This window comes from Neodiprion lecontei, chromosome 7 (genome assembly GCF_021901455.1).
Source record: "Neodiprion lecontei isolate iyNeoLeco1 chromosome 7, iyNeoLeco1.1, whole genome shotgun sequence".
Taxonomy (NCBI): domain Eukaryota; kingdom Metazoa; phylum Arthropoda; class Insecta; order Hymenoptera; family Diprionidae; genus Neodiprion; species Neodiprion lecontei.
The window spans coordinates 16,855,367-16,876,752 of record NC_060266.1 but is presented as its reverse complement, the minus strand read 5'-3'; the positions used below and the strand labels follow the sequence as shown (position 1 = coordinate 16,876,752).

Below are 21,386 nucleotides of genomic sequence, written 5' to 3'. Positions count from 1 at the left end.
GGTTAGTACTATGAATAAATATTAGAACTCTAATAATCCCCTATTACCCCTCCCCTCTCCGTGGTACTGACCTACCGAATGTATCCAGATTATAGCCGAGGATTAGTAAAAATATTTGACAATTGAGAAGCGTGTTGATTACACCAGGCGCCCAACAAAATCTGGCGATATCTTTGGTGAGTTTCCTTTTTCAGCTTTCATTGCGGTTCGCCAAATTATCGTGAACACGATAAGTTCTCTGCAAACTTTTTCGGGTGAACCGAGTATGGAAAATCCGGTGTCACAATATATATTTCGAATTCACCCATTTTCAATTCATAGTTAGATAAGAATTAGAACGAGGCTCAGAAATTCAAAAGAAAAAAGAACTTTATTGTTATATTCTCATTTAAGTTTTCTTACTTACGACACAGCGTAATTATAAATTTGACCTAACTGTAATTAGCATTATTAAGTTATATACTCGTTTTAAATTTGGTCTAATACATTTTTCATATACTAGCGACGTTGTTTTCAATTTTCATCAGTATCAGCTCTTTTACTCTGTCATATTTAAAATATTGTGGAAAATTTATATCCAAATATTGAATCTTCCAATTAGTTTTGTATCGTTGAACACATCTTAAAAACTCCTCGTACATAGGCGCTACAGTATCCAGTTCTGAAATGGTAAACACATACCGTTTCTCTAAGGCGATGTAAATTGCCTTCGGCAACCGCGAGTTCAACAACTTCATCACGGTTCTCACAAACGCATCCGTTATCTGGTCATCATAAATCACTGTAACAAAATGAGTTGCAATGAATATGTAATATATTTGACTTTAGGACTACCTAAAAGGATTATACTTTTCTCGTTTAGACAGTGATTTTGAGGACGAAAAAGTTAGTACAATTATGATCCAAACTTCAGTTCGGAAAGTTCGTTTGACCATTTAGTGTGTCATGTAATATTCGATTACACAGAAACTCTGTACACCGATAAAAATTAGGAGGAAAACGGTTTGAAATATGTTCAGACAACAAAGAATTACGTAATATTTGAGTAGAGTTTATATACTTGAATCTTAGAAATAGTAGGTACAACATTTTCTCCATATTCATCATCATTATAAAGTATCGTATTTTAAAATAATATAAAATAACATAAATATAATAACAAGAGTGACGTCACATACTACATAAGGTGTCAAATACTACTTACCATCTGCTGCTAGGATAATTGAAGCTGCATCAATTTTTTCTTGTAAAGTTTTCGGCCAGTTCAGGTTGAAAAAGTTCAATTCCGTAACCAGAAACGGAGATTTAATATAAACCCTATTTCTATCCACATTTCCTTGTATTAATTTAAGGATCCCACCTACATTCACATCTGCAAACTCAATCGTAAATTATTCATGGAACAGGTTACAATTACAGTGTATGTGTGTGATAATAATGCGGTGTGGCGGTGTAGCAAACGGCGGGCAGAGTACTCAACAGAAAAGAATCATTGGAGCAAGTCAAGATTAAAGGAATTACACAGTGAATATTATCCAAAAAAAAGACGATGGATCATGGGAAATCCGACGCATTTCAAAGAAAGAAATAGAAATTACGTATCGTGTGCTTGCAAAAACACGTAATTTTAAGGTGGCACATACATTTACGACACTGCAATAAGTTTTTTTCTTTATTTTCAAGCATAAATATCACTGATGACCAATAAAAGTGTAATAAAAGTATAAAATAGAACAACTTGCGCGAGTTTTGAAAAAACCTAACGATTTTAATGACAAAATCGATTTGTGTATGTAAAATTAATTCTCTAATAAAAATTTTTCATTCAATTTTCTTAGTTCGTTAGGTCCAGTTTACAGGTTCCTTCGACTTTCCACATTCTAGTCCAGTCATTTTAGATTTTCTGTTCCAAAAAATAGAGCCTCCAATATTTGTTTTTTAATCGCTTAATCTTGACGTTATAAAAATACATTAAAATCTAGAACGAGATCACACCAGTGTAAATAAATGTTGAAGGTCAAAGGTCAACAAATTCGGTTTTTTGCGAATATCTCGCTTCCCATGGCTCGGAGACCAATTGAGATTGGTATCAAAATGAAACATTATTAAATTTGGTCACAAAAAATGTCTCATGTATTTTTAAGGCCAGCAAATAGCTTTAAAAAAAAGTATTGCGAAGTGTCTACGCAAGGCGTACACTCCATTTCGTACAACCCATGCATAGAATAAATGATTTTTTTTTATGTATAGCTTTTCGAAATATAGTGTAAACGAATTTTGACGAACTCAAAGAATAAATGCAGGAATAGAGAACAATAAACTCATTTCCCAGTACCGTCATTATGTGAAAAACATATAACAAGGGTTCGGGTCAGGTAAATCGTACAGCATTTTGGGCTTCACGCTTTGTTCTAAATCAAAAAAAAATGTCTTGAAAATCACGTTTTTTCCAACTTCCTAAATGTACCTCCCGTCTCGAGCAGTAACACTGATGTACATTTTGTTTATTTCTTAGAGACTCGTACTTTCTGTCCGATTAGGACTTGTCGACGATGATGGAAAACGGAGAATAGGACAGAAAAAATAGAGATGAATACGATAAACAGAGTTACTGGCAGTCGAGTTCAACCCTTAGAGGACGAGGATTTGGGATTGTTGGTCTCCTTCAGAAAATGCTTAAATAAGGTATCTAATATGTCAAAACTATCACGGGTAAAGTGTCGATCATGTGTCGCCCTCGTATACGGGTGTTCCCGTCCTCCAAAGATTAAAGATAAAAGGTATCAAAAGAATAGTAAACGGGAAAAAGAAACATGGAGATCAAAAGAAAACTATGATTACAACCTCATGCAGGATAAATAAATTGAAAATCGAACAAATAAAATCTTGCAGTCACATCGAAAAGTTGAATATCCAAATTGGGCCATAAAAACCGAACCAAATTACGGGGATACATTTACGATTTCGAATCCGCCGTTCGTCGACATAACCTGAAAACCAGTTCCTCCAGTTTTTTACAGTTTTCTCTATAATCAAGCTTGAGCAAATGACTAAATTGACAGATTACGTATAAACAATCGACGAACAACTACAATCATTATGCACTAGGGCGAAATTATCATTTCTTCATCAGGTATACAAGTTCGATTCTGCCGGAATTCGACCTTCGACCACGCAATGAGTCGGTATCGTTTTACCGAGTTTTCTCGGAAATTACGACGGAGAAAATTACAAAATTGGTAGATAATTGATGAGGAATTGCCGTGCAATTACAAGCACCCTCGACTTGGCCGAATTTATCATTTCTGTGAATTTATCACTTCAACAAATTCCAGTTGAAGTTTGCTGCTCGACGACACAACCTCCAAATTGGTTCCTCCGTTATTTCCCAGTTTACTCAAAAACCATGAAGTAGGAAATTACGAAATTTTCGGAACAATGACGAGCGTTCTAGGAGCAATTAGTAGCAAATAAGAAAAATTAGGAAGCAGATAAGAGCAATTGAGGATCAATTATTTGATACATAAATTCTTTGGAAATTCTACGACTTTTAAAAATCTGCGAAACATCTGGCGGCTCCCGGAAATACATCTTTATTTCTTTCGATTTTCTCCAAAATCGTGTGGGGGCAAATAATAAAGCAAGTTAGAGAACAATTAGGGCGCAATGATTTGACGTAAATTTTTTTAATAAATTCGAACGTCGCAGGCCAACTTCTCATAGATCGCTAATACGCAGCGGGGTGACACAAGTTTCCTCTTCCACTTTCTTATTTAAGAACTTATGACATTATATAACCACAGCAACAATAAGAATTGTTGGAAAAGAAATTGACTAGTATGAATTGACTAGCATTGATTATAATAATAACAAACCATGGAATTTGTTTACTGTTCTATCTCAAGAGTACGCTGCGAAAAAATTGTGTTACCAACATACGTAGGGGAAAACTCAAAAGTTTTACTAACCTTTGATTACTTCATCACCCAGCTCGATTTAGGTAGTAATGTTTTGCACTAGGTTGTCGAATAAGGGTCCCATACTGAAGCATTGAGTTTCACCCCGCTGCTAATATGTGTATTCCGGAACCGGTCAAAATCCAACACGTTAAGTATACATGCGATTTTCAGGACGATTTTTGCCTAAACCTATTTTTGTAACAGGTGGCGTTAAAATCGTATACGTCTAAAGAATGCGTCAAGTCCGCACAGAGATAATAGCCGTACAGTGGATAAATATACTATATGCACAAAACAGTCGAACCTCGATTCTAGCGGTAAATCGGGGTCAAGATTTTTCTTTCACATCTGGCACATCCCCTTCTTATACAATCAAACGCCACGTGGCCTTGTGTAAAAAAACATTGCAACGTGTCTGTCGCGTATGCAAAATAGGAATGAACTGACATAAAGTCTTATTATTTATTATTTACATTGAAAAAAAAAAATTCGCACCTCATCATGTGAACTTGAATCTCAGAGATAATAAGATTACTTTGCCTCCAATAACACCTGGAATTGCCCAATAACTCAAATTTTTTTCAACTAAATAATTTTAGAAAGGTGGAGCTGCTAATTCGACCTTTCAGCCCAAATAAGACTACAAATAAGGAAATGTTCTTTAAAATCGAAGGCCAGTTCTAATTATATACATGTGACAAGAAGGCGGTCTAGATAGAAATTACGCATAACAAGTTTTGAAAAGCCCACTATACTTACACAAGCAGCGTATATTTTTACCTATTGGCGTGTGTTTGTGTGTGTGTCTGAGTATGAGTGTTTCAAGTAGAATTTCATTTACCGGTACATATAACCTCATTAGCCAACATTCCGGCTATAATGCTAGTAAGGCCAACACCAGACCCTAGCTCTAGGACGACTTGATTTTCAAATAGTTTTCCATTGTGCAGTATGTAATCAGCGAGTAAAAATGCACCACGCCATACTTGAAGGCCAACAAGTCCTAGTGCTGTCGATATACTGTGCTCTAAAAAAAAAAAAAAATACAAGCGTTAATGAAGGTAAAAAACATATTCTTTGCAGTCATGGAGACCCACATGTCAGATTATATTGCTACTATGTTGAATGCACCTTTTGCGGTTCCTTTAGAATACTCTTTTGGCCTCTCTGATTAAATAGGCAAGACAAGATGACCGGATGGCCCAATCTTACCTCATTGCAGGTAAGTTGAATGATTTCAAATTTAACGTGATCAAATTTTTCTCAAACTTAAACTCATATTTAACTTAAGACTCATACTGCCGTAGATTATATAAAGTTGAGACTTACATCAAAGCTGTCCCATTGCAATAGAAATAACAAATATAGGTTTTATTGTATGACAAAGTTCAGTGAAAAACAACACTTTTTTTGCCAGACCTACCCAATTCAAGTTACATGATCGGATTATAAAAAAAATTAATCTTATTTAAGGGTTGATTTTAAAATCCAAAGAAATTCACCGAGATTTCTTTTGAGATGTATTAAAATATGGTCTGTTATAAGCGATATTTGAGAGAGTCCTGGAAAAAGTGGTTGAACACATGAAAAATACTCCATATGAAATCACAATAATCGATTGCTTTTAATCTTGGAATATGTTACTGTACATAAAACTATCCTAAAAATCACACTCATATGGTACATGCCACACTAGTCTTTGTTGGTAACCAAGTCCTTATGAAGAAGAAAAAAAAAAAAACATGGTGAAATACTTCAAATCATTACCATCAATTTTTTAGTTACCTATAATTAATTCTCCCTGTGTTTGCCGATCAATGATAGGGTCTCCGTCGTTGTCAAACTCGAGTCCATTTTTTCCGTTTTTCGTCAAGCATCGAGGGTATTTAAAGTAAAACTTTGAAATGGCATCTGTAAGATTCAAAATATTTTTGAAGATTTGTTAGTTAATGTATAGAATATTCCCAGTGGTTCTTACACGAAAAGTTCATAGGTCTGCCGAAATGGTTCGCTATTTCCTAACACGCACATCATTCATTGAGAAATAGCGTCTTTTGATCATTTTCAACAGGCGGCCAAGATCGCCTATCTTTACATTTGAGTATGTAAAAAATACTGTTCGATACATTTACGACATGAGGCGTTGGGTTCGTGAGATGTTTGAGCACGCACCTAGATCGCATCTCATGTTGCACTTGTATCGGAAGGCACTATTGGAACTCTGATTTGTCAACAACGCCCACCGACAAGTATACAGTTTACGCATGATGATGGAGGCAATTTCTGCATGAACGTATGTTGTCAAAATTCAGTAAACCGTAAAAAAGTAATATGTATGTATCTACTGATATTTTTTCCAAACTCAGCTATTTCGAGGTCATTATAAAATTGCAGAACAGTGACTTTTTTTTAAGCCTCGTTACGTAAGTACGTAAACGGTACTTACTGCAGCCACGTTATGTATGGTGAAATGCAAAGTCTACGCGATCCAAATTTTTTCATCACACATGCATGAAGTAATTCCTCTTTTGTGGTTTAGGAGCGGTCATATTGTACTACTTTTTCGCCGTGCCACATCAGATGTGCGTACAACGTTCTGCGCATGTATAGCCTGCGCGACAAGGTTCATGTTACATACGACGTGCGGACAAGAAACTTTGTCATGTAGTGGTTACAAAAAATTTCCGCTTACTCCTTGCAAAATGGTATATTGTGTACCAAGGGCGGGATATGGGTCATTTTTGCCCACGTAAGAAATTCACAGTACGAATCGCAGGCTCGCTAGCACGAGCGAAGCGAGTGCGTGTCGCGATCCAGAGACGAGTAATGTAAATACTCGAGGGCAAAATTGACTCCTCGCCTTTGGTGAACACAATATTTTTTGTAACACCTGTATAGATTTTGCGTGTTTTCTTACCAAAAGTCTGGGATCAAATCGCATTGATCAAAAAATTTAAATAAGTATGATTCACTTATAGTATACCAATACTTATTGTTAGTAGAAAAGTTCGGAAGTAACTTTTCCATCCGCTATTGACTTTTATCGCATCGCCGGTCGTAAAAGAGCTACTTTCACTTTATACTTGGGTAGAAAAAAGGCGATAATCGTGCATGTGTTACAAAAAATACTGTACGATACGCGTACGACATGAAGCGTTTAGGCTAATGCGATGTTCTCAGAACTCTGCCTCGACGAGGGTTCATGCTGAAAACATCGCACTCATTTATAAGACAGGTCTGCAACCAAAACACTCAACAGGTTTTTTTATACTGTTTATATATTGATTTTTACTCACTGAAACCGAGAAAAATACTGCAAAAATTCCATCACGTCAGATTTTTTCTTGAACTCGTGTTTGTAGTTTCATTTAGAGTGAAACTCCCGTTTTACTTGAAATATGGTATCCTATTCTTGATTCTAAAAATCCTATGTAAAAGAAATTTCTTACTTCCATTTAATACGTATTAAAGTAAGATTCAAGGATAAATACAAACAGGGCAACAGAAAATGGAAAGCGGACGCGTGTTTGGAGTTGTATCAAAGAGAAGCAGAAATAGAAAAGAAAGGTTTCATAGGCAAAAAGTACGAACACGGAATGTTAGGTACATTTCACGAAGAAATTGTTTGTTTAATTATATAAGAAATATTGTTCAGTTCATTGTAATGAAATCTGGGTTTTTTCCTTGTTGATATGCTTTTTTTATGCAAAGACCTTGTATTTTTAAAAAATACTTTACGCGATGGACGCAAATGGTATCATTTTTGGATTGGGCATACTCGAAAATATAATATTTACCAAAAACATCCCATGCGATTGAAATGAAAATTGTCTTGCAGTCTGTGTATTTACCCATCATGTCGCCGTCATATCGTAGTGTACTATTTCTACGACAGGTATCTTTGTGTGAACAAAATCAGGATTCCAATGTACATCTGGACATCAAGAATTCACACAAATGCAAACGATAAAAAAATAAGAGCTCTTTGAACATGAGTTTAAAGTTCACAACATTAATGTAAACATGCATTTTAGGAAAAATCATCATTTCGCAAGCTTAGACATGAATTAAAACAAACAACGCTAACGATGATTGACTTTACTTCAACTTCGTATTGGAATAGCGGATACCATGGATCATTCAATATAGTAAAATACTTACTGCCTAATTCCTCCGACGATACAGAAAAATTGTCATTTTCTGTATGAATTTCCGACGTTACTTTATGCGCTTCCATCTATAATGTTAATAAAGCATTATTATTTTGGTTCATTGTAATTCATCGCTATGTATGTTCAATTGATATTGGCTGGGTGTTAGAATTCCAAGAAGACCCGCACGCAAAAGTGGTAAACTACAGCCACTAGGCACAGAATCACTAATAAACGACCCGATGCACAGTGGTATACTGCTAGCTTTGTAACTGTATGCTGGATTAGCCTCCCTGGAGAAATTTCCGTTAGGTACAGATAGATACGTACAGAAAATGTGCCAAAACCCGTATAGAAAGCAGACACATAATCAGTTTTCCGTTCGTTTCTTTACGGTTTTTGGCACATTTTCTGTACGTTTCTATCCACGGCTAATGGAATTTTCATTAGGGCTGTAAATTGACGAAAGCTGGTAGTAGCCACAATTTTTTTCTGTACAATAAGACTGAGTCTTTTCAAAGATAAGTAGAAGCAAAAACTTTTGCGGTACAGTATTGTTGTATACTGTAAATAACTAGCCGGCCGGTAATTGTTTCACAAATTTTCGTAAACACACTTACGAGGAGAATCCGAAATTACATTCATCATTCCAAAGCATTTGTCCACTTTACCGAAATACGCTACAGGGTATTGGATTTAAAAATAATTGGAAATATCAAATGTATAATAGGGAGTACCTTGAGTTTTGTGTTTATTGTTACGTTATTACAATTTAACAAGATCCGGTGCATTCCTCAGAGTGATACCTGTTATGCTTATTGTAGGTTATTTATTGATCAATCAGGTAAGAGTTAACAATATTATTTATTACAGGTTTTCTTGGTACACAATACATGGTGTGCACGCTTGTGCCCGGGCAGGAGAGAACTGACTCTTTTCAGTGCTGCCAACTCAGGCATGCCAATTGTTACCAACTCATGACAATACCTGTTATAAAAATATTTGAAACATAAAAATTCTGTATACCACGGGCAACGCACGAAGGCACTTTTGCCGTAGTCACATTTCACGGTGTGAATGTTTTCTCGAAAAGCAACGTCATTGAAAAATACTAAAAATGTTGTCTTACATTACAAGTAGACGTGACGTGATTAAAATACACGCCTTGATTCATAATCAATTGCAGGCGCCAGCATTTGAGAAAATAATTTGGTACGTAATGGTTTGCTGCAAAATTATCACCGGATCGCGGTTTTTTACCAATTTTCAATGACGTTGCTTTTCAAGAAAATATTCGCATCGAGAAATGTGACTGCGGCAAAAGTACCTTCGTGCGTTGCCTGTGGTATACACAATTTTTATGTTTCGAATGTTTTTCTGATAAATATCACCCCGAGGAATGCACCGGATTTTCTTGAACTGTAATAATGCAACAATAAACAGAGAAATCGATCTACTCGCTATAATACGGTTGTTATTTCCAATTATTTTTAAACCTAACACTGCGCCGCGCTCAAGCGGACTCATGAATCGCCATCGAAACCTTAACCGCTATTTTCTCGGAAACGGTCGAGTGTTTACGGATTAGCTGAAATACATGTTCGTTTACTTTTGTTACTATTCCATTCTGCGAAGCTCGTGTAAATCTGTGGGTTACAGTCGGCGAGTTCTCCTCGTGAGAGGAAACTTACATATATGTGTAGGGTAGCACCGGCCCGTACGGCAAGACCGAACACCCAAAAAAAAAATGGGCCAATGGCATTTCCGCGTCCACGCGAGTAATCCAAAATGGTATGCAACGTGACTCTGCTGATAGCGATGAACAACCTCGAGGGTCGGGCAAAACCAGCCAGGCATAACAAAGTTATGTAAAAAAAATTACCATTTTCGCTAAAGATACAAATCACGGTGTTAGTATTGCGTTAAATAAAGAACTTCTACTACATATGTATATGTTTGGACGTAACTTGCTCAGTGTCGAAGGTCAATAATTGCAACGGTTAATGATGTCGACGTTTCAGCCTTGGGAGGGGGTTGATTCTTCAGAACTGAAATATTTATTCCATACTCAACGTTGTACGTGACAAAAAAAAATATTGCACTAACTAAAAAAAGAAAAGAGAGACGGTTTACACGAACCGAAGAAAAGACAAAGAAAACACAGAAATGCCGCAAAAATCGGCAACGGATTGAATTATTTTTATCTACTTACTTATAAGTACATAAAAAACCGTTTGAAAATCGATTAGTTGAAAATTAAATAAAACAGGAACGTTCAATATAATGTTCGTACCTAGTGTTCAGGCCTAGGTCGTTATCTATAATGACATGTTAGAAATCGCTTCATTTCATTTCAAAGGTGAAACCATATCTTTTCTTGTTTATTGGTACGCTTTACTCAATTTGTATCGAGGATTAAGTTTAATGACAAAGAGATTAACAATTTCCTAATGCTTGTTATTACAGATGCCGACCTAGGCCTTCTTAAAACTAGCCCTGTTTTGAGTAGTCGCTTAAAAACTCTCAGTTTACGGGCATGCCTCATAAAGTAATATTTCTCGCTGGTGATGCGTAGACTTTGATATTAGGAAGAATAAATGACACGCCAAACCCTGTTGATGTTAAAAAGCTGATATCTCCCAATTTTGGCGAATTTTCTCACTCTATTCTTCATGAATCATCAAAAAATAAGGTGGGTAAAATCAGTTTTTTTCGCGATACATTTCATCACCACGAAAAGGGGGCCTGTAGGTCTGTTGGACCAACTTCCGCGATGATCTGGAAAACAGCTGGATGGAAAACTCGAAACTGACCGGATTTGGCAACCAAATGGAAAGGTATTACCTAACTGAAAATTATTTTTAAAAAAACTATATTTCTGAAAAACAAAATATTGACAAAAGTTTGTGTGAATAAATCAATGAACTCGGAAAAACAATCGTTAATTTACAGAAAGTAATCATGAGATCAAAGTACAAGTCTTTCAACTAATTGTAATCATTGAGAATCGATTCATTTTCAGTAGAACCGGAAATTCAAATTCAACGGCAATTTCTTACGCCCATCATTTGGTTTTAAAATCCTGGAAGTTTCAAATTTTTTCATCAAACGGTGACCAAGATGATCGTCGAAGATTTCGACTGACCAACAGACCTTCATCCAGACCGAAATTTTTCTATAAACTTGTTTTTCACATTCTAGAGGTTCGAACGCGTAAAGATTCGTTGAAATTAGAAAAAGTGATTTTCGACCGAAACAAATAATTTTCTTATTTCGTCGAAGGTGATGAAAAGTAACAACCATTCTACATTTATTTAACCCAAATATTCCCCGAATTTCACAAAATTTTAATTCGGTTGGTAAAGGATGACTAAAGCAACGTCTGAAATGGACACGGAAGTGAATTTGTGAGAAGTTTCTTTCTCATTTAGCTGCATGAAATAAGCGAAATACAATTTCTTCGTGATGTGCCGAATCGGTATTCCAACGTTTTTTAACGAAGGTTTAGTTGGATTCCGTCTTTTCTTATTCACCTTGACGCGGAAATGTGATTTATTCCATTTCTTAGGTGGTCTGTTTAGCCCTGCGCTCGAGGTCGTTCATCGCTGTTGGCCCAGTCGGAATGTACAGAATTCGATTAACTCCGTTCGGCGAAGAATGTAGGACTAGCAATTTTTTTGTAAGTATATTCGATGCCTTGGAACATGTGCTGAAGTTTACCAGAAAAATCTGGCCCTGTTTTCCACGCCAAATTTTTTTGAGAATCGATAATGTTATAATTTGACGTTATTTTTTTCTGGTAGTTTTAGATAGACGTGTAGAAAATCTTTCCTTGAATTTTTAGTCGAAACTTTACCCGATTACGTTACATAGTTTAGCGATAATAAGAGGTCCACATAAATCCACCGATAACTTTCGGCAGATTAATCTTACAGCGTGCCAAAAAATCATGGTGCTAGTTTTCAGTGTCTACTTTTAAAGTGTAACATCAACCAGTAATATTTTCAAAATGGGCCGTAAATATAAATGTAAATAGCTGGATTAATTTTCAAATAACTATGGATATTTTTAACGATTCTGATGACTCCTTTCGAGACACGTAATTGAAAAAAAACGTTGGAATAACTTGATCAGAACCAGAAATATGGACATCTTCACCTTACATTCATTTAATAATTTGCTATTTGATATTTGCGAACGGTTCAACTTAGAGAGTATTCGTTACTTCTTCAGATATTACAGTAAATATTTTTTAAGCTTCTATAAAGTATTAATCCCGTAGCAACCAGGCGGTTAATTCGTCCTCGCGGGCCCCAGAATCGGCAAATAAACTAGTAGGAAAAAACTGTTTTTGCTCATTAGTATTTAGTATCTAGTATTTATTCATATTAAGGCATTCATGCCTTATTACTAGTTACATGTATTCAGCATGTAGGTGTAAACTTATATATTCCAGTGATTCGTGATTCATACATATTTTTTGTTTCCCTTAAAGTTACGTTGCTTCAGAGACGTTTGCGGTATTTCTCGACAGGAAGTCCTACATAAGTTCTAAAACAGCTTATTTGTAGGGCATATAGGAAGAAAGAATAGTTTGTATGGGTGTCTGGGAGATTTCGAGTAATTTCATTTGTGTTTTCGTGTGGTTTCAGGATTGGCTTAGTAGCTTTCTGTCAGTTTGCTGTAAAAACCTGTGCCTGCATCGATTAGCAAGTCGGTAAGCTTTTTCTTGACGGTGGCAATGAGCTTGTTTTTCAAATGTGATGGGAAGTTGTTGTATAATTTATTTGCTATTATTTTCTCCTGTCGTTGTCCCAAAGTGGTTCGAATTCGAGCGATTTCGAAGGCACCTAATGTAACTGCTCTTGCTGTGTGTCTGTGCTGGATTGTTTGTTTATTGATGTTATCCGTGTTTCTATTGAGTCTTGTCGCAATGTCCTTTAGGTACTGTTGGTGTATATCAAGAATTTCATGGTCTTCGAAAAGCTTGTCCGACGGGTATCTGTTGTATAGATGTAGCGCGGCTTTGATTAGTGCTTTCTGTAGTTTGTTTAGAGAGTGTAGATGTTTTTTAAAAGCACTACCCCATGCCGTGATGTCATGTTGAATTGCGGAGTGAACTAGAGCATAGTATACCTGTCTAGTTTTTTTTTATCTACTATTGGTCGTAGATTAATTAGTGGGTGGAAGAGCTTTCTCAATTTTCCGCAGGCGTAATTTATGTGGGGCTTCCATTTCATTTTTTGTCGATTAATATGCCAAGATATTTTTGGTTCGAAACTCTATTGATTATGTCACATCGGCAAGGGTCTCCTCTTGTCCCGCAGTTGTGTGAAGTTGGAGACGTACATCTACGACATCCTGTTTTTCTGTCTTCTTGACTCTAACGGTCATGTAAGTGGTTTTAATCGGGTTTAGTGTGAGAAGCCTATCATTGAGTAGTCGGTATAAGGGCTAATGTAACATTCGGCAGTTCAAAGTGTTTCCTTCCATGTGTTACCTGTTGTTATGAGCACGTGTCGTCTGCGTAAGAGATTAATTGGGATTGGAAGTTGTGTTGTAAAATATCCTCGTCGTATATGATGAATCGGAACGCTGACAGAATGGTGCCTTGTGGGATGACGCATGTCGTTTCAGAGTTTTGGCTATACGTGCATCATACCTTTACTCTCTGCTTTTGGTTTACTAGTTACGATTGAAACCACTTCTGCGCGTTACCACTTGTACCAATCCTGTTTAAAGTAGTTAGTAGCTGGTTATTAGCGATAGTATCAAATGCTTTGGCTAGGTCCAGGAAGATAGCGATCGTTATCATTCCATTGCCTGTGTTTTCGTGAATATTTGTAGTTATTTGGTGTATAGCATCTTGCGTAGATTTCCTTGGTCTGAAACCATGTTGTCAGAAATGAGTGATTGTTTGTCGATAAGTACTTGCAGTCTTTTTTTATGCATTTCTCCAATATTCTCGCAAAGTTGCTTGTAATTGTGATGGGTCTGTGGTTGGTAATTTCTTCTGCGCTATCGCTTTTTTGGATCAGTGTAACTGTGATTTTTTTTGCAAATGGCTGGAAATACACCTTGCTGTATTCTATTAATACAGATGTGTTTAAGCGGGGTCAGAATGTGTGTAGCTGCTTCTTTTATGGTTCTTGCGCTGCTCCCGTCTGCTTCTGATGAGGTAATGTTTTTAAATTCTTTGATATTTTTGGTAAGTTCTTCAGTTCTGATCCAATTTAAAAAGATTGAGCTTTCTGAATATCAACTGTAAACTGGTGGAGTAATGTATATATGATTTTATTGACTACACGCACTCATACTCGTTAGATAAAGTCGTATGTGTTGCTTGGAAGGTATGGGTAGCCAACACGAAGCATAATTTGTATTGCATGCTGCGGCCTATTACACGAGTCGAAGTTCATTCAAATAAGAAAATATACAAAATAAGAAAATTTATTCCTCTAAAAAAATATTTAAAAAAATACAAGAAATTAATTCTCCGCTTTGAATTATGGTTAAAAATGTTTGTTTGGGACCCAGAAATTATGTGAATTTTTGCAAAAAAAAAAAGAAAAATGGCGTTTTTTTTTAGGACCTTAAACGGGTTTGTAACATTTTTTAAAACAGAATGGTTGAGACGAAAAATCTGTAAAAAATGGTGAGTGCTTTTTTTAGGTTGTAGAATCATATAAAAAATAATGAAGCCAATTGGCGGGGGTCAGGGAAAATGACCTCTCAGTTGGCATGGAATACCTCATATGTATTAATTAAAGAGCAGAGAAAATTTGTTAATGAAAAAAATTAACGGACGACCGCGGAAATCGATCTCGAGATCAGCGGAAACCTATCCGTGTACACACAGGACCACGAGGCGTCCGGTCCCCGCTATCATCACGTTAATCTTTCTCATCTCCTCAGTTCACCTGTTATTGTGCAGAGGGTAATTTAGTGGAGTAATGCTGGGGGTGGTTATGATTTTCGAAGCTAGTGGATTCCCTATGTTCGTAAAAAATTCACTCATCGCATTTGTGATTGATTCTTCTTCTTCTATGTATTTACCTCCGAGTTTTATCCTCGGAATAGCATCTCTTTTTGGTTTGTTTTGGTTTATTATATTCCAGATATGTTTCGGGTCCCCATGGGCGTTCCTAATTTGGTATTCGTAGAAATTATTCTTGGCTTGTTTTATACATTTAGCGAGTATGTTCCTATATTTTTTGTATGCTTGAATATCCACAGTATTGTGAGGACGATTCCTGATGTCCTTGCCATATTCTTCACGATGCTTTATAGAAGTGATGATGGCCTGAGTTATCCATGATTTCCGTTTTTTTTTTTTGTATTTCGTATTTGTATTCAACGATACTGATGTTGCCTTGTGTATGTGCTCGTTCAGTCTATTGATGAATGATTCGGTGGATTCATTTGTGTCTATTGTGTTTAGAACTTGGATCCATGTTTCCGTTTCCGGTGAGCTTCTTAATTTGTTGTAGTTTATCGTTGTTTTTGAGTTATGTATATTATTATCATGTCATTAGTGGAAAAATATTTCACCGCTAGTGGAGATACGTTAAGCTATTTCCCGACGCGTACATCATTCATTGGGAATAGCATCTTTTGTTCATTTTCAACAGGCGGCCATAATCACCTGGTTTTACATTTTTATTGTGAAAAATATCGTGTGCAACTCGTGGGCAATGCCGATTCTGAGTACAAATGATATCCGCACTTGCCTCCGAGTCGTCGAATCGTCACTTTTGCCCACTCACCGCACAATATACTATTTTATGGCTATATACCGTTCATTCATCTTACTTTCGCTGATAACGGCGTTTATAATAAAGGAATCGAGTAACTGAACATAATTATTTTATTTTACTCAATTGATACACTGAGAAATAAAAAACCTAACCGGAATATTGAAAAAAAATAAATTGAAATATACGAGTATCGTCACAGCTATCTTGTGGTGTTGTGATTTGAATATAATACGTTTCTCTAGTGTTGGTACAGAACCTTTGGATATCCCTACTAATTTAACGACCGACGACCTTGAATGAGCACCGTTGGCATTGAATAATCATGAAGTCATTTTGACTCCTCTAGAAACCCTGTCACTTGTTCCATCAAACAGTTACACCGATTTTTGGAGTTCGGGGATGATTTTTCTCCCTTTGGGGTAGAGCATTTAATTTGCATAGCAGAATATCGAGTCTTTAATTCCAGAATAATTTTGACGCATTTCGGAATCCTTTAACTTGTTCCGTCCGACAGTTACACTGATGTTTCGAGTTCGGGGGGGAACCCAGCCTGAAGCCAACTTAACACGTATGAAAATGCTGACGCATAAGGCTTGCGTGGCTCGATTAAGCATGCCAAATAAATAAAATATCGACCGAAACGAAAATCTTAGCTGATCCTTTTCTTGAATTATGAATAATTAAAAAAATCAGATAACATGCACTCAACGTATTCAAGTAGTAACTATATTGATAACATTTACAGTCACTTTTAGTGTTACGCATTATTAACATTTAACAATAATTTTATTTAAATTATAAACATTGAACTCTGTTTTATCTTGATTTAGTTTAAATATGCCTTGATGAGCATTGAACAACAGCATTTTTCAGTCTCAAACTGTAACTATCACTGTCTATGAAATTTATTTGATGTTTTTTCAAATATTTATTGAACTCGAGTGAATCGACTCACCGGCCTGTTCTGACCATACACCCAATTCTTCGCTGCTGAAAAGTTTACACATTCTTAAACGTGATTTAACAAAATATCTACTTTTAATGTTTCCGAAATATTTGGCATAGCATAAAAACATTTTCTTGCCTCTTCTAAAGGTAGGTGTAGATTCGCTGAAACATTTTATAGGCAGCTCTATCACACATCATATAGGCTTCTCTCTTATAATCAGTTATCTAGCATGTGTAGTTTTGTGAGCTGGTATTGAAATTTTTAAATCCTAATTTGCGTAAAACTCATGAGGTAAAATCGTTATTTCGCAACTTTAGGATTGTCTAAAACTCAGTAAACCACGATAAAATGAAGGACATAATCATATTTCGAAAACCCAATTTTTTCAAAGTCACTTAAAAATTCCGAAACGGTAATTTTTTTTCCATTTTCTATTATGTCAACATTACTAGCGTCATTTAATTGAAATTCGGAAAATTAGATGCCATTTAATATACCATTTCTTCCTATATTCTATTTCCTCTCTTCAAGCGAGCTAAATTTTCGTGAACTTGCCCGCATCACCGTTGATTTTCCCAAAACCACTGGATCAACAGGATTCAGATTTTGACAGTAGATTATCAATGAAAAAAACACTAAATATCCATACAGATTTGAGTTGATTGTGCCTGATCTTTACAGACATTTTTCGCAATACTGTACGCAAATGATACCGAACATACTAATGATGAAAGAATTTCTTGACCAGGTTTTCGGAATTCAAGAATTATTGATAGGTAACGAGAAAAACTGTGAAAGTATTTGAGTGGACTTTAATCATCAAAAATTTGGAATACCAAGTTACATCGTTATCAGAGAGGGGCCGGATAAAAGGAAATCTCAAAAGTATGGAGGTTTGTGCTCCACCGTGCCATAAATGTCAAGTCCTGAAATCCAAAAATAGAGCATCAGTTTTCGAAAAAGGATTTTACGCTGGCATGGTCATCTTGGTTTTCGTAATAACTAATGGTTGTATCATAATGGACTAGGTTTATGCTAAAATGTTTCGCAAAAGAAATTGAATTACCTGAAAAATGGATCCGATACCGTAAAAAATAATTTGTTTCCCCTCATTTTTTGGCTGACCATGATAAAATTTGTACACGCAATGTTATGAAGTTTTTCACTCTGTGCTGGCTTGTGCCAGGTTAGTGACACGTTGTACGGGTAATTCCATGAATCGAAAAATAGAGCATCAATTGTCAGAAAACGAGTTTCTTACGCGGGTATAGCCATTTTGGTTTAATCAAAAACTAATGGTTGTGCCAGAATATGTTAGACATGGGACTTACGGCATTATGTAGCACAAACTAATGCAAGTCAGGGCAATCCTCTATATTTTAGTAGTTGGAAATGACCACCCTAACTTCTCTAACCCTTATGTGCGCATCCGGGGTACCCGGGTACCCACCTTCAATTTTAATTAATTTTTGAGTTCAGATATGAACAGAATCATTATAAATCGATCTGCTTAATTAAGTAAACACAATTAAAAAGTAATTAAGCTATATGTACATTTAAAAGTAGCGTATAGTTGCCATAAAGAAAGATCGAAGGAGGGGATCTCGAGTGCTCCACAGTCAACTATTGGCTTTATCGAGCAGCACATGTTCCAAATGTTTGTGGAAGTAGCAGTTAGATAGTTAGATCCCTTTTCAAGTATACAAGGGCCTAGCAGTGTCGCATTTGCTCACTTAGGAACATTTATTAACATTAATATTGATTTACAGATGAATATATCAAATTAAATATCAAAATTTTCTCTAGTGGGTACTCGGGTACCCTGGGTGCCCCCTGGGACTAATCGTACTTCAAATTAATTTTTTTATCGCAAAAAAATTTTTTTTTTCGAAATATAGCTTCGTGAAGAGTTAAACTTTCTAGATCCAGAGGCTCAGATCGAAAAAAAAAAAATTTCAAAAAATTACAAGCAAGAATATGACGTGGTGGGTACCCGGGTACCCGGATGGGCACATAAGGGCTAACATATATCTTTAGTAGATTTATCAGCCAGCATAAAGGACTGACTTACATGTGCATGTTGGCATATTTTTTTAAATTGAAATTGAACAGTGGACTGAATAAAAATCAGACTTATGACATTTACATTCTTTGTTTTGCAATTCTGTTACTTCTCAAACTTTGGTACAAACTTTTTACAGTTCGGAATACAAACATCTTTCATTAAGTCATGTCAATCCATACTTGGAATGGCTGAGAACATGTATGTACCAACAGCCAAACGTTAATTTGTGTTAGAATACCCTTAAGGAAATTGGTGATTCAAGAATCAATACTATAATTCGTGTATTTTATCACGAGATAATTGCACATTAATCTTTTAAGGACGGGACTGGTTGATATTTCGACCACTCAAGTATCATAATATTTTCGAGTTGTTTTGGGGATAATATTATGTGGTGAATATAGGAAAAATAGTGTAACCATTCTAGGAAGCATATTTGACCTAGAAATAGTGATTTCAAGGTCAAATTTTTTATTCAGTATTTCGACCTGAAAATTGGTAAACCCACATATTTTGGTGCACTGAATTCGAAAAAAATAGTATTGCGTATGGTAAAATGCATCTTCAAGGTAAATATAAAGTCGAAATATTTGATCACTGTTAGTTTCTAGGCAGATCAGCACATTGTTTTTTCTTGCGGTGGATTTCTTATCATTTTCGGGTTAAAATAGAAGAAGCAATAAATTTGAAAATTACATTTCAAGGTCAAGGATGTGTCCTGGACATCTTTTACTATTGTTTCGTATTCAGCGTATCCAATTACGTAGGAAAGCACTCCTAACTCGCCAAATCAAATTTTTAACATTGGACTTTACGTTGCAGACGGGAGTGGTCGAAATTTCGACCACTGGGTTGGTCAGACACTCCACGTGAGAAATTCATTGGTATTATACACAAATTTCGTCTAAAATAAAAGGTCGATTTCAACGTAAAAATTCCCGTCCTGAAAAGCTTAAGGCTTAATCAAGTTCACATTCGTAAGGTACGAAGATTTTCAAAAGACTAGAAAAATAATTACTAGAATCATAATATAAAGCCCAGAAATCCACTTTTCATTAGAAATTACTCTAAAATAGTTATAAATTTAATAGATTTGTTCAATTTCATTCCACAATGTCTTATTTTATTGACAAATCTATTCTCTAAAAAATTTCACTCACAATGAGAGACTTATTTTCACACAGTTCATATTGATGACTATTCAATTTTTCAAGATTGTACTGATATTAATTTCAAATAAAATAGGAGTATTACATTTATCATTAAAAACAAAATCACTTCTAGTGAATTTACAGAAAATAGTTTTCCTGAAAAAATAAGCCATTGTAGTACACAGTCTAACAAACCTACGAGTTTTATAACTATTTTCAAACGACTAAAAATCAATCAAGCTTAAAATCCAAGTTCTTATTCATAATTTTAATGTTTTTTTTTTCAACTGACAGGCAAATAATCGTAGCTAACAAATAAATAGAGATGTTCGATTATCTCGTAATCAAATTAGGGAAAAGGTATTAAGTTTCAATTTACCAAACTTCAACAAGTCGGTGAATACTGAAAATTTCAGACATCTCTAGATGTATCAGTTTGTTACAAAGATTCTCTAATAGTTTGCTATCACAAAATATGTTTACACAAATATAATAGGCCCCGGTTGATCTACGATACTGCTAAGAATTGTTGTTTTCGTAGATACGAAGAGATATTCCGAAATCATGTCAAGTTATTCAATGTAACTTGTGTCAGAGTCAAGCGATACATGACTGACTTATTTTTGAACGTGCTGATCGTCATACATCATTTATAGCAGTTCAATGTTAAGTATCACAACACACTATTAGCTCCAAAGCTACTTTCATTTGATATGTATCGGTTTCATCATTAGCATCGCATTGAAGGTTGAAAATAACGTAGAATAATGATTTGGTAAGATTCCTCAGGCCTTAAAAACATTACTAACGCAAAATGACTGTGAAATTCTGAACTGTCACGGAGGTTGATGTCAATTAGTTCAACAGGCATTTAGTTAGCACTACGTTTGAAAGTTATCTTGGTCAGTTTGCACAGCTTGACCTGACATAACGAAGTAGCAAAATTTCACCATAATGATTCCAAATTTCCAGATTACGGCCTTCAAATCTATTACTCCGCATTTAACGACGTATGTTACTCTTGCGTAAATATTTTCACTTCTTTTTCCCAGTGGCTATTCCCTAATAGAGGATGTGCCAAAATATTTTCACTTGTTCAGGACGTCAGGTTGTATAACGTGGGTTAAAGAAATTACATAAGATGCGGTAACAAAGGTAAGGGTGCTATTTCATGAGCAGTAAAAAGCAGCAGTGGTTTAGAACTTACTAGTTTTCACTAGCATCAGTCTGGTAATTTTACGCAGCAGCAGCGCTGCTCATGAAATAGGTCCTGGCTTCTTGTGATCTTGAAGCTTGTCGCTCGAGAAACTGAACTGCGAGCAGCAGAAACTTGCGCCGGAAGTGATAGGGGAAA

General features: G+C 35.7%; 1 protein-coding gene across 8 annotated transcripts; it reads right to left on the bottom strand.

The window, feature by feature from the left end:
- Positions 1-351: 351 nt before the first annotated feature.
- On the bottom strand, positions 352-21,165 carry LOC107222895 (methyltransferase-like protein 22). Of its 8 annotated transcripts, XM_015662430.2 has the most exons (8): positions 20,842-20,935; positions 16,952-16,977; positions 16,823-16,857; positions 8,121-8,196; positions 5,745-5,870; positions 4,801-4,986; positions 1,205-1,372; positions 352-781 (listed from the first exon to the last, which is right to left on the bottom strand). In XM_015662430.2, the coding sequence occupies exons 1-8, from the start codon at positions 20,901-20,903 to the stop codon at positions 492-494; spliced, it is 969 nt and encodes a 322-aa protein (XP_015517916.2). In that variant the 5' UTR covers positions 20,904-20,935; the 3' UTR covers positions 352-491. The 8 variants fall into 8 exon arrangements, with proteins under 8 accessions (XP_015517916.2, XP_046600675.1, XP_046600678.1 ...); XM_046744719.1 differs by lacking the exons at positions 16,823-16,857; positions 20,842-20,935 and adding an exon at positions 20,983-21,165; XM_046744722.1 differs by lacking the exons at positions 16,823-16,857; positions 16,952-16,977; positions 20,842-20,935 and adding exons at positions 19,578-19,785; positions 20,983-21,045.
- Between the last annotated feature and the right edge of the window lie 221 nt (positions 21,166-21,386).

Coding starts and splice junctions, on each gene's coding strand:
- LOC107222895 (XM_015662430.2), bottom strand. CDS start 20,903: ATGCCTGTTGAACTAATTGACATCAACCTCCGTGACAGTTCAGAATTT. Junction 16,978..20,841: donor GAATTTCACAGTCATTTTGC/GTTAGTAATGTT, acceptor AAAATGTTTCAG/CGAATCTACACCTACCTTTA. Junction 8,197..16,822: donor TGTATGGTCAGAACAGGCCG/GTGAGTCGATTC, acceptor TTAACATTATAG/ATGGAAGCGCATAAAGTAAC.